At 36.0% G+C, this 13598-nt stretch overlaps 2 protein-coding genes across 4 annotated transcripts in view; one reads left to right on the forward strand and one right to left on the reverse strand.

Annotated features, from left to right (window-relative positions):
- MFSD8 (major facilitator superfamily domain containing 8) overlaps positions 1 to 13598 on the forward strand; it is an 18468-nt gene that overhangs the window by 1382 nt on the left and 3488 nt on the right. Inside the window, exons 2-13 of one of the 2 annotated variants that reach the window (XM_087738001.1) lie at positions 330 to 415; positions 1441 to 1484; positions 2658 to 2898; positions 3216 to 3329; positions 4737 to 4881; positions 5522 to 5580; positions 6672 to 6780; positions 7905 to 8039; positions 8424 to 8527; positions 8631 to 8890; positions 9655 to 9717; positions 11719 to 11801. In XM_087738001.1, coding sequence (XP_087594127.1) covers positions 330 to 415; positions 1441 to 1484; positions 2658 to 2898; positions 3216 to 3329; positions 4737 to 4881; positions 5522 to 5580; positions 6672 to 6780; positions 7905 to 8039; positions 8424 to 8527; positions 8631 to 8890; positions 9655 to 9717; positions 11719 to 11801 — 1443 coding nt within the window. Of the gene's footprint in view, positions 1 to 329; positions 416 to 1440; positions 1485 to 2657; positions 2899 to 3215; positions 3330 to 4736; positions 4882 to 5521; positions 5581 to 6671; positions 6781 to 7904; positions 8040 to 8423; positions 8528 to 8630; positions 8891 to 9654; positions 11126 to 11718; positions 11802 to 13598 lie in introns of those variants that run through there. The other variant, XM_087738002.1, reaches the window with a different exon arrangement.
- PLK4 (polo like kinase 4) overlaps positions 11808 to 13598 on the reverse strand; it is an 18010-nt gene continuing 16219 nt past the window's right edge. For both annotated transcript variants that reach the window (XM_087737998.1, XM_009468779.2), the window contains exon 16: positions 11808 to 13497. In XM_087737998.1, coding sequence (XP_087594124.1) covers positions 13398 to 13497 — 100 coding nt within the window. In that variant the 3' untranslated portion in view covers positions 11808 to 13397. The remainder of the gene's footprint in view (positions 13498 to 13598) is intronic.

A 13598-nucleotide genomic window follows, 5' to 3' on the forward strand; every position in this document is an offset into this window, starting at 1 on the left:
TGATGCTCCAAAGTGTCTATTCAAAGAGATTGCAGAACTGAAGATCTCTCTAGATAAAGATCTCTTTGTGTAACATTTGAATGCAAGAGTACGTGATAGCATTTCTATTAGTTTCTTGATTTGTCAATCTATTATTTCTCAGTGAAAAATTAGCTTGCTTCTAAAATAAATTCTTCGTATTCTTTGCTGTGTGGAAGTCTGTTCCTGCATAACGATTTACACAATTGTATTGAGAAGTTTGTGAAAAATGTTTTCAGTGTCATGTGGGAGCAACTAGAAGAGAATCTGATAACCCTTTCTTTCTCTCTTGACTTTTGGTTCAAAAACAGGGAAGTTGTGGAAACACAAGAGCATTATAAGAGCAGGTGGCGATCCATCTGGATTATGTATCTTACTATGTTTCTCAGTAGTGTAGGTGAGTAAACACAGGTGGGTTTCAGTGTTATTTGCTTAATGAACGTATTTCGGTTTGACAATTACAGGGTTTTCTAGATTTCAACTACATAGCTCCTGTAATGCTATTGTTCTTTTCTAACCCTAAAAAGGTGCATTTTCTGATTCTTCAAAAGAAATGACTAGCAAATCAAACAAAGTTACATTTAATAAGATAAGTTAAATAATACTCTGTTTTGAGACTAAGTAACATATTACTTAAATCTTTGTTTTATGGCTTTGTAATAATTCGGGGTAAAAGGTAGTGACAGAGTAAGGTTATTGCTCAGAATCAAACAAAACAAAGGTCACACTTTTATCATCCAACATGAAACTTCTAGGGAATGAAAACAGAAATAATGCTGAGTTCTTAAGAGGTAAGATCTTTGTAGGAATGTATGTTATGTATTTCAAAGTGTGCATGAGAGCTTGTTTTCTCCTACGGGATTTTGCATCTCCACCACAGAACAAATTACTGTTTCCTTCCTAAATAACTGCCCCTGGAAACAAGACTTCTTATGTTGATTTTTCACTTACGGTGATTTTCTGTGGGCCTAGAAATGATCTTGAAAATCATAGGATGCTTCAGTGATTTTTTTTTTTTTTCATTTAATGAATTAAAATTTCTGTGATAAATGAATGCAAATATGTTAGTATATCAAGAAATTCTTTTTACTCTGGGGACCTTGTTGTCTTTCCATTGGGAGGAAAAGTCCCATGCAGTTTGCTTGGCACATCAGTATTCTTTTCATAGGAGTTTTTTTGTTCAGCGTGTACGCACCTATAAAAGGTTTTTTTAAAAATAGTTCGTTCTGTTAGAAGGAATTATCACTCCTTAAAAAATGCACATAATACATAGTTTTTTCAGGTGACAGACTGATGCACAGTTTTAGACTATAATACACTTAGGAGCAGAAGAATCAACCTGTAATAACTGTTTCACTAAAGCGAATTACTGATAAAAATGGCAAATAAAGTAACTTCAGTTATGTTTTTACTGCATTGCAGGTTTCTCAATTGTAATTATGTCTGTGTGGCCATATCTCCAAAAGGTTTGTAAATATGTTGGGTTTTTTTTTTTTTAATGAATAAGAACAGAAAACTCCTGCTCAGAGAGTATGTAATGCAAAACTTAGCATTTTGTTTAGGAAAAGAAACAGTAAAGGGAAGTGTGTGGTTATAAGAGACTTTTATTTTGCCATTGGCTTAGACAGCTTTCATTATTTCATGTAAAATCTGTCAGTTGTTTTCCTGAATTGATAAAGGTACATCATAATCCAGAAATGTTTGGTTTTCCAATGTAATTTCACTGTTTCTTGGACAGTGAATCAATAGAAATCTCTTTATCTGAATGCGTTTGTAGTGTTAAAACATAATACACAAGGTTTGCCTGCGTTTTGGAAAAAAAAAAAAAGGAAGCTGAAGGTAGAAGTTGCTCTGTAAATGTCAGATTGTTGTACGTAGACATTCTTGACATTCTTAACAGGGAATTGCCTGTGTTCCTGGATAGTGTTTTTAGTTTGGTCTTTGGTTTTTTTTTTTCCCCTCTTTGTTCCATTCTTGTTAACAATGGCATAAAAGGTCTCTAAAACTTTAAATTAATCTGTGTTAGGATTTTACTGCTCCTGGAATTGTAGAAGACAGTTTCAAATGCAAGTTTGGAAGAACATATCATGGGCAGGGTCCTAGAGGTATCGTTAAAATTGAGGCTGGTGCTGAATTTTTCGCCAAGAAAAGAAAATGCATCATCAGCCTTGTAAATCAGGATAGATTCAGGCATGTGCAGAGGTGACTTAAGTGATTCCTTGCTCCTGGCATGTAAACTGTCTACAGCCTGTAACATCAGCAGTGCTGTATGAAAACTATTTGAGTTTGCTGCAAGTGAACCGTTTCCAGTCTCAGAAGCAAAGCTCTTTTTATTGGTTTGGAGTGTTGCTGGTGACAGTTAGCCAAGGTTTATTGCCCCAGACAAAGTACTATGTGAAAACAACTGCTTCTGAGACCCAGAGTGGTATATTTATATTAAACACCGCACAATGTCATGCAGACACGCTAATTGCTTTAGTGGTAGCTTAGGTTTGACACTGCGTTGCACAGTGCCGTATACCCTCAGAATTACAGTGCAGAGTCTTAGGTATTTCAGGTACTGATTCTAAAATGGTTTTGCTGATACTGTAAAATACTATAATACTTTACCCATAAGATTGATTAATTTGTTTTTGCAGATTGATCCGACAGCAGATGCAAGTTTCTTGGGCTGGATCATAGCTTCATATAGCATTGGCCAAATGGTTGCCTCTCCCCTGTTCGGCTTATGGTCCAATTACAGGCCAAGAAGAGAACCTCTCGTGGTTTCAACTGCTATTTCAGTAGCTGCTAATTGTCTTTACGCCTACGTCCATGTACCTCATTCACACAACAAATACTACATGTTGACTGCGCGTGCTCTTGTGGGATTTGGAGCAGGTAACCACAGCAGGATTTACGTTTCTGAAAATTATTACGTTCTATGTCTTGTGCAAGATAGTTAACATGATATTTTAGTGCCAGATTTACCATTATGTGAATGATAACTTATTACTTAACAAAGCAAAGAGTGGGCCAATACTAGTTTATAATAAAATTGTGTAATTGTGCAGTTGTGTATAAATAGTAGAGGGAGTGCTGGTGTTCTATTTTCTTGCAAAATAAGAGCCACTCCCCCCTAAAATAAATGTAACTGGATAATTTAAGAATATAACTTAGTATTTACATGAACGCTTTCTTGGTTTTGTTTTTTTAAGGAAACGTGGCTGTAGTTCGATCGTATATCGCGGGTGCCACTTCTCTTAAGGAAAGAACAAGTGCCATGGCCAATACCAGTGCCTGCCAAGCAGTTGGCTTCATATTAGGACCAGGTAAAGCATATCTTATTTCCTCACTTCTCTAATACTTTTTAGGATGAAATTGGGCATTGGAAGTAGGAATCCTCAGCAGCTGTATGTTGGGGATTTTAAGGCATAGTTTGTCAGTAGTATCAAAATTGAATAAATGGGATCCACTCACATATACTTGTGTATGTCAATATAAATGAAATATTCTAGTCCAAAGAAATTCTGATTGTTTGTAGTTAAAAACTAGCTGTTTTGGATTGCTGCCTGCAGGAAAAACAAGTTCCAAGATACTCTCTTGTACCTGTACCCACTAAATAGTCTATGACCAATTGCACTTTATTTATGGAGAAGGGAATTTAACATTACTGTACTCGGGCAAACATCTCCACCTTTCCAAAATGACTGAAAATTTCACCTTGCCTCACATGTAGTGGAAAATAATATTCAACAGATCTTTCTGATCTTGTAGTGACGATCACAAAATCTTCATATTGGCAAAAATTTTAAGACATAGCACAGGTATTACGGAGAGCTAAGGGAACAAAGAGCTCCAGGGGTGTTTGTTAGGTGAGGTGTAGCTGTGGCTCCTGAGATACTCTGTCAGCTTCGTGGGAGAAATGCGTTAGACTTGCCTTGTGTTGTAAAGAGAGACCAGCAATTTTGTCCTAAACAGCCTCTACTGATTACTTGTCTTTTATAGCTGGAGATTAAGATTATCCGATTAGTAGAGCTGAAGTGCTCTGTGTATGGCAATATAATGAGGTGAATGTTTAAGGCTGAAAGTTTTTTTCTCCAGTTGATTATTACTAGTGCTGTTGATAGAGCATTAAAGGGCCTGCAGCAACAAAAAATCTGCATTCTTTGTGTGATTTGCGTAGAGTATAAGTTTAGGTAATTCCCTTTCCTAATTTGATAGGTACTCTCAGTCTGTTTCCTAACAGTAGTAAGCAAATGACCTGATCTTACAACCTTTTGCTCTGCACCAATTTAAATTTTAATTAAAAAAACCCCCACAACTTCTTTTCTCTCTAGCTCGCCCTTAGCAGGAGGGATAGTCCAGTCCCAGGACCAAAGTTTTGCATGTAGGAGGAAGAGGAAAAAGAGTAAATCAGCTGTCTGCACATGATCAAGAAAACTAACCATTGGTACACTCGGAATTCAGCTCCAGTTCTTTAAATGTCATGCTGTTATTTATACGGTGTATTTGTATGTAACCAAGTAGTTTTCTGGCTAGTTGAGATCCCACTGGTATCCATCAGTTTATTTAGAGTAGGATTCTCAAAATGTAAAAGGTTTGACAGGTGTAATATTTAAATTTCCCTTAACAATTAGAACAACTTTGCTTATCCAGCTTTATATGTTTATTCTATATGTGTTCTAATATTTTCTTAATGATTCTCAAGATTTTCTTAATACATTTATGTTTTTAAGTTTTTCAGACATGTTTTACACTTATTGGAGAAGAAGGAATAACATGGAAATTAGTTCATCTTCAGTTGAACATGTATACGGCACCAGTTTTATTTGGAGCTCTCTTAGGGGTTATTAATATTATTCTCATCTTTGCCATATTCAGGTAATCAAGTCAAAAAAGAGAAATATTCTACCTTGTTTTAGTGGGTGGCTTGTAACTAATAGTATGCTGCTCAGAAGGAGGAGTAGTAAGCCTGAAATCTGGAGCACTGAAACTATAAGCTGTTATTCACTTTTCAGGGTTTCTACCTTCTTTAATATATATCTTTTTCATTATGCTCATGAATTAATCATAGTGATGTTACAGCTAAAATGTAAACTGATGAAAAAAGTTCAAGCTGTTACATTATTAGCTTCGCCTTGATATATTTTTAACGTTGATGGTTTCTGCCCATGTTTTTCCTTTAAAGAGAAACAGGGTTAGCTTCTCTGTAGGGTTGTCACGGTCTGTGTCTTTCCTTTAAGGATCTCGAAGGGAGATTTTTATGCATTATCCCATTGGTGGCAGTGAGGGGAGGGGAGAGATGTGCACAAATATGGGATATTCTCCCACTAGAATATTTTCCTTCTTGAATACGGTGGTTTTCACTGCAGTCAAATATAGACTGCACAGATTATGTTTAAAGGAACTGGGAATGACTAGAATATAAGATTATGCCATTTAGAATGATTTTCAGAGGAACTTGACTCAATAGTAGATCAAATAAATATGTGTATTAATTAAGACAGTTCTAAATTTCTAGAGAGCATCGAGTGGATGACATGGGACGGCAAAGCAAAAGTATCAATTTTGAAGGAGAAGGTACCTATGCTTTCTTGAAAACTTACTCTGTGATTACAATTTTGAAGGTACTCTCTTGCTACATGCAAGCATTTAGAAGTATTCTAAGGTCTGATGCATTGGGAACTGGGAAAATAGGCTACATCTCTTTCTAACTGGTCCAGAAATCGCTTCACGTTCGTGTTGTGTCCATAGTGCTGTCTGGTAGCAAAGAAGAAAAAAAGAAATATTGTGTGGGTCCTTCCAGATTTTCACCCTGGAACTGTCTTTTCCAAGAGACAGGATTAAGTGAATATGGACATAAAAAAAAAAAAAATGTCCCTTAACTTCTACTCTGCAGTCATACTTTTCTTTTGTTTTGTATCACGCTGAGTAATATTGTTATTGCATATCAGCTCTCACATACGGCATCTTACTAAAAGGTATATGTTGTATAAGTAAATTTGGTTGGTGAGATTAAAGTACAGTGATTGCCACATACAGTGCAACAGCTTATGTTCAATATATACCCTTTTTGTACGCAGTTCAAAAGTTCAAATTTTTTAAAACGTTGTGAGTATCCCTTTCACTTGAGGAATAAAAAGTATATGAAAGGTCATCTTAAACCTCTTAAAATCTATGGAAGTCACCAGTTTCGGTATTGTATTTGTTTTCTGTTTAAAAAGGGAGCTGTATGTGCACACCACACATGGGTGTTTTGTGTATGAAAAGGCTATGCCCAGGATAGAGGAACAAAGGCTCCATGGTAGTGCAAAGAATTCTACTGCGTGCTTTTGACCTTGCAAGAGGAACAGAAAGTGGTTTGCTTTCCATTATTAAGCTATTTAAAGAAGTTTGCTTATTTCCCTGTCACCCAGCATTACAGTGGTAAAACAGATGATACAACCAGTTTGGAAATCATTTTCCCTCATTGTCAGAGGAGCTGAAGTTTCAACAATTCCATTTTGATGTAAAAACATTACACTTAGATTGTCAAAATATAACTGCCTAGCTGCCCACCAACCTGCATGTTACATACTTAACAGAGTAAGGAAATCATTACTGTTTGTAATTTGTGGTGGTGTAAAAAAAGCTCGATTTGCAGTTTAGGTTGTTCTTTTGTTTTGTCGCAGAAAGTGGTGTTCTGGATCAGGACGCAGAAGGGAACGTTGACCATGTTGCTGTGGTAGCAATCAATGTTCTTTTCTTTGTCATCTTGTTTGTGTTTGCTGTCTTTGAAACGTAAGTTTGCCTATTTTCTCTCGAAATACTTAGACATGTAACGTAGTTAGACTGGGTGTGCATGTAAAGGCTTTTCTGTTGCACTCATTTTCTTAGCCATACTCTTCATAAATAGAAGTCCAAAACCATATGCAATCAAATTGATGTATACTGATACAGAGAAATGAATTAAAGGTCAGTAATAACTGAAAATATGTGGCATACAGTTTGTGGTATACAAAACATTAATGTAAAAGCTTTTGAATGGATGCAAACCCATATCCTCAACTTTTTAAGTGCCAAAAAAAAAAGTAGCTTAACTTGGGCTACCCAAAATCTTCAGAGAAAACTGTCTTCACTTGAGTACTTTGTTCTATGCTTTTTATTTTAATCTTGTGTAATATCTTAGTATTATTCTGATTAGTTCCAAAAGCCCCAGTGAAGCTCTTCTTTCAGTAATGATTAAAACAATTTTTTGATATAGTTAATGCAATTGTATTCATAAATACACTATTTTATATGACTGGGGCTTTTTACCTGAAGAGGTATGTTATTCACTCCCAAATTTTCTGTGTGTAAGAAAATAAGTAAAACATAACAGCATTACCTCAGACTGAAATATACTTCATTTTTTGTAATTCATAAAATGCTTTGAGGATGTAAGATTTATTTTGTAAGTTTTTTGAGCGCTAACGTAGCTAAAATTTCTTTTAACAATTTGTCTCTGTCTTAATTTCATTAGTTGTAGAAAATTCAGCTCCTAGAGACTGGTTGGTTGCTAAAACTGAAACAGGATTAAACGTTTATTATTTTTATGCTCACAGGGCCTGATTTTTGTTTTTTCTCTCTCTACTACTCTTGCTTTGCTTTAACTCCATCATCTTTTCATGAACTATGGGAAATAGATTAATGATGCTTCGGAGTATGGCTGGTGTAATGCAGTTGTCAATTTTCTCTACTGGATTTAGTTTTAATAAACGATGCATGACAGAATTAGTTTATAACTAGCCTGTGTTTTCTGATATGCCTGTCAGGAGGAAAGGCTTCTATACCACTGTGTTTGATGTTTGGGACGATATATGTATGGAAACAACTGTATAGAAGAAGCTTTTTTTGATTAATGTAATTTTGTTCTGTCCATTTAGTATAGCTACTCCATTGACAATGGATATGTATTCCTGGACCAGGAAAGAAGCTGTTTTTTATAACGGAATAATCCTTAGTGTGGTTGGCATTGAATCGGTTATGGTTTTCATGGTGGTTAAGACACTATCTAAAAGGTAAGTTCTTGGAGTTTATCAGAATCTTGTTATTTACGTTAGCTAAGCGTGAAAAGCTTTAGGGCAAGGCCAAATCTGTGTTACTTAAATCTTTTACTTGTTAATGAATTTGGGTTTACTATGGCAATGAAGTACTTCCAATTTGGACGCAGCCATGATGCTGTGGTTGTTCTTTATTCTGTTAACATAACCCCCTTCCTTGGCTGTCTTTTACCCTTGAATCACAAGAAAACCAGGTTGTCAGTTACCATGATTTTGCAATTTTTCTTGCAGGTGTTTTGATCAGGCATCTTTTCCACAAACTAATGGGCTATGTTGTTAGCACCTTAACAAATTTTACTTTAATTAAATGATATCTTTAATTGTAATTTAATTGTTCAATAGGACTGGTGACCGTGCCATACTCCATGCAGGCTTACTGATTGTCTTGGTTGGATTCTTTATCTTACTGCCTTGGGGGAAAAAACTACCAAATATCCAGTGGGAAGGTATAATTCAAGTCCTACTATAAACTATCATCATAATGTTTTTTTGAAAGCTTTTTGTTGTATTTTTTTCTTAATGGCACGCATAACTTACTTATTTTTACAGAAATAAAGAATAACTCCATTCCCAGAACAACTTCCACTGAAATGTTAATGCCTTTCTGGAGTCTGCAAGCAATGCAGCTTCCATCCAACCAGACGGTGGAACCCGTAGGCTGCCCTGTCACACAGTCCTGGTGCCTGAATACTCCGATGATCTATCTGGCCCAGTATATCAGCTCTGACGTACTAATAGGATTGGGCTATCCAGTTTGTAACGTCATGTCCTACACTTTATATTCAAAAATTCTAGGACCGAAGCCTCAGGTAAGCATGATGACTAAACAGTTTATTTCATTTGCTCTCCAGGACTTGCACCCTCTTTTTTAGAATGAGGGATTTAGCTAACATTCCTTTTGTCATTAGCCAGATAATAGTACATTTCAACTGGGGCAGAAGTTTCCAGGAACTCTGGTCTTTTTTTAAAATCCAAGGCAAGTCCCTAGAGGAATTAGAAAGCAAGGCTTGCACTACAATTTATGGCAAATTTACAGCGTGAAAATTTCAGAACTGTTAAGCCCAAAGCTTGTGACTTTCATGATTGTTCTGGAAGAGTCATTTCTGTAACAACCAATTATATATTTGGAATATCAGTACAGAATAATGTTCCTCTTACTGAGTATATTATATAAAGACTACAAATGCTATGATACCTCCAGTTATTGACACTTTACAGTGGTGAAACACATAGCAAGCTGATATTACTGCTTAACAAAAAATTTTCTTCCTTTTTCACCACTTATCTCCTTTTTCCCATGTTATATTTTGCTGTAAGAGACTAAATACTTTGAGGCAGAATGCCTTTTTATTAGAAAGCTATAGAGTATGTAGCTCAGTGGAACCTTCGAATTAATGCTTAGAGAAGCTGAGCAGTACTCTTGGAAACAAAGGACTCGGTATATCTTAACGAGTTAAGAAAGATACACAGTTGCTTAAACACTTCAAAATTTTCTAATCAGGATAATTGGTGGGAATTATTGGCAAGCGAAATAATTCCTGTGTCACTAACATAAGCTTTTGATCTTCTGTAGGGTGTCTACATGGGATGGTTAACTGCCTCTGGAAGTGGAGCGCGAATACTGGGGCCTGTTTTTGTGAGCCAAATATACACTCACCTGGGACCACGTTGGGCATTTAGCTTAATCTGTGGAGTAGTTGTAGTCTCTCTCTTACTCTTGGAGATAGTATACAAGAGACTAATTGCTTTTTCTGTCAGATATGGAAGGATGCAAGAAGAGAATTGTTAAATATGTATTTAAAAAAAAAACAAAGTAAAACCAACCAGAAATAATACTTCAGTTTATTACTACTTTTTAATGAGGAGTACCTAACCACTGACCTTGTTGGCTGTATGCTAAGAACTGTAGACCTGTACTTACACATCGACAGAACATGTAACTTGGTCACATCCTAATATATGGTTACACCTGCTGCAACAGAGCTTTTGTACCTGGCTTTTCTAGCAGCAGAGGAAGGGATGTGAACAAGTTAGATCAGTGCAGTGGCACGCTTGAAGTGTGTACAGTTTAAGTGACACAGCTGTGTACTGACTGCAGCTGTGAAGGTCACAAGTTACGTGCATCCTTTCCAGAAAGAAGTAAAAGAAATATTTATCTTGATTCCGTGAATCAGGATTAGTGACTCTTTTGTAACTACAAGATTAGTTGAGCTGCACGCACTTTGTGTGGAAACATCACTACTTAAGTGAACCTTCTGATGTTCAGTTTGCTAGCTTGTAAGCGCTGGTTAATAATGTCTCACTGTGGAAACTGTTACGTATCGGTACATCTCCAGGATTGCAAATGAAATGTGTGACAGAATTGTAGAGGAAGGTAGGCGCCTACTTCACAAGCAGTTTATGTGGGATTTGGGTATTTAAGAAGTAGGTTAAGAGCCGTTGCAAATCACAGCCTCAGCGGCTGTTACTTGAACTACAGTGAGCCATATGTGCAATTTTTCCTTCTGTGGTTTACCTGAATGCCTTTTTGTAGCGAGAGATTACCTGCACAGAGTTGAATTACGTACAGCTTTTCTTAACTTTACTACAAGAAGGAAATACCAAGCATGATAGTTTACACTTTCGCTGTCATTTGTGAGAATGAATGCACTGTGCTGAGCAACCAGTGTTACTTAAGTAAAAAGGAGGAAACTGTGGCTCCTCAGGTATTGACTATTATTTGTAGACTTATTTTTTCTGATAATGTAGTATGGGAAACAGGAATTTACAATGTTTGAATCATTCAGTGTTTATTTTAAACAGTGAAATAATTTTCCTTCGTAATGGGGCCTAAGCTCACCTGTACGGGTTTGTTTTATCTGTTTCAATACTACCGGAGAAAAAAAATCTGGAACAACTCCAGTATGACAGTTGTAGCTGCTGCTTAACGTGTCTAATATTTAATGCCTACTGAATTTATTAAATGTAATTAAGTATTCCTATGTAATCAATTGTTCAAACACTAAAAGACTACTGAATTAAAAGATTATTTTTTCAATACTGACTGAAGGGAATACAGAACTCTTATTCTCTCTCGGGCTTTCCTGCTGCAGAATCACAAAATGTTATGAAAAAGGACTTTGCTTTTATAAGCATTTCTTTATATGCTAATTCATAATAAATAGTACCAGTAATACTGTGTTTTGGTGGTAAAACCAGATTGCAAAATGAAGTGCTTCAAGTTACAGCAAGCAGAAGTTACTTCAGTCATGAGAAATTGGTGTTACTTTAAACATGAGAAATGCAAGAGTTTTCAAAATGGTAACAGGGTTAGGATTTCATGTTCTACAACTCGGTTTGTGCTGAAAGTATCTATGTTGAAGGGTGTTTATTACTATTGCTCTTCAGGCTAGTTAACTTCTGACTTAAGAGTGAGAAAATGTTTGGGTACTTGGAGGGATTATTTTAGCTGCAACTTATTTAAAGGGTTAAGGATAAAACTAGATTCAAGTCTCTTCTTCTGCAGTGAATACCTGTAGAATACAGAATATCCTTAAAAAGGGGTAGCCCGTGCACATTGATATGTTTACATAATGACTAAACTAAGAAAGCAAGGTTTGAAATTCTTTGCCCATGAGAGTTGTTTTTATTTTCCTAGGTCAGCTGTGTTTCAAGCTGTGGCTTACTTGTTATGGATTATCATCCTCTCAATTCTTACAAAACATGCTCTTGTATTCACAGGTAGGGCTTCTGTCTTTTCTTTTTATTCTGCCTAGCAATGTAATGTCACTGCACTTGCGTCACACTGTTCCTTACAAGCTAGCTGCTTGTTCTTTCTAAGCACTTATGCCTTCCTGCTCTCTGGTGTCTACCTCTTAGGCTTTCTTCAACTATTTGTATGTTTACCTTGCACATCAAACTAGATTACGTTATATCTGAAGTAAAGATAATCAGTGTGGCTGATAATATAAGTTTTTAACTTGCAGTGCTGACCCACATCTTACCAAGGTTGACTTGCTACTTTAAAAGTCAGTTGATTTAAGATTAAAGTACTAAAATAAAATGGGGTTTTTTTAGGAAGCTGTCTTTATGTGCACATGTTTGTATCTACAGGTATAGTCAAAAAAACCTTAGTCTACAGAAAAGCTATGCATAGTACACGCCTAATCAAAGACTTGTAATAGTTAATGACAATGCAGTCATTTCATCTGAGTATTAAGTTCCAACACGAGAAGGTACACACAAGCACCTTCAGCTCCTCTGAAACTCTTCATCCTCCCTGCCACTGACACGTTTTTGGATCCCATTCTCCCACTCAACTTAAGCCTTTCTCCTACTGTATAAGGAAGTTGGAGTATTTATTTAAGTATGAATATAAGCACCATCATGAGCATTAGCACACTTGAAGCAAAATGCTTAAAAAAAAAGCTACTGTTAATGCTACTTCTGGTTGTTACAAGTGTGATTCATACTGTGTAAGACAAAAGTATCTAAAGTTAATAAAATTCCAACAAAGTGACAAACTGAATCAGTTACTACAGTAGGTGTAGTTCACTTTCCTAGCAAATGTGCTCCTGCTTTTAGGCAGCTGTAGGCCAGAGGTAAAATATTGAATATACAAACCACAGTGCGATTTTTCAGTTCAGCAAGTTACAAGTAGCTTTGTGCAACAGTTTTATGCTGTTTCTCCCCAAGCTTCTCCCAGCCCTAAACTCCCAATATATGATTCTCTAAGATAGCAGAGCAGCTCCTGTTATAAATTGAGCTTAATACTTAGAGGAAAGGGCTCTCAATAAACCATCACTTGAACGTGAAACAAATAGATCTGGACAATTACCACTGCATTTATTTTTTTTTTTTTTTGTATAAAATGCTTGTGCAGGGAAGTTAAAGCTGCTGCTACAAAAAATAAAACCGAACAGTTATAAAACATATACATATTTACATATATTACTTGTAAGACGTAAAAATATAAAGTTATTTACAAACACTCCAACAGCACAGATGCATTTTCCTTGATTGTTGGCACTGAGTAAGCAGTGGGGGAAGAAAAAAATACAACAGATTCAGATTATTTCCAAAAAGTTGATGCTGTCTAGAACTGAAGTTGCTCAAAGTATTGCTTGAGCAAGTTTATCCATCATCTTGATGAAAACCATGTTTTGTATGATACTTTACAAGCAATTTGCTACACAAACAGAGCAACCCTTCCCTTCCTGATTTTTTACCAGCTTTTGGAAGAATTTCTGCATAAGCTGAGTAAGATCAGTCACTTTACTGGAAAGTCAGTGAGTGAGTTTATTAAGCTCTTGTGTCCTGACACCTGCTTTGCTTTAATCAGTGGGGACCAGCTGGATTAGTAAACATCACAAGAATAGAAGACAGACAGTGCAGCTTCTCTTTGATGTATTCTGGCAACTTATCGTTTTCTCCATACCTAGAAATGCAAATAAGCATAGAAAAATTTAGATGCTTGAAATAATGAGTTTTATTTCAGGACAGTATAATTCTTTCAAAACTTGCCTGTAAATAGGCAAA

This window comes from Nipponia nippon, unplaced genomic scaffold, assembly GCF_047370975.1.
Source record: "Nipponia nippon isolate SJK-2023a ecotype South Korea unplaced genomic scaffold, ASM4737097v1 scaffold_6, whole genome shotgun sequence".
In the NCBI taxonomy this organism is placed as follows: domain Eukaryota; kingdom Metazoa; phylum Chordata; class Aves; order Pelecaniformes; family Threskiornithidae; genus Nipponia; species Nipponia nippon.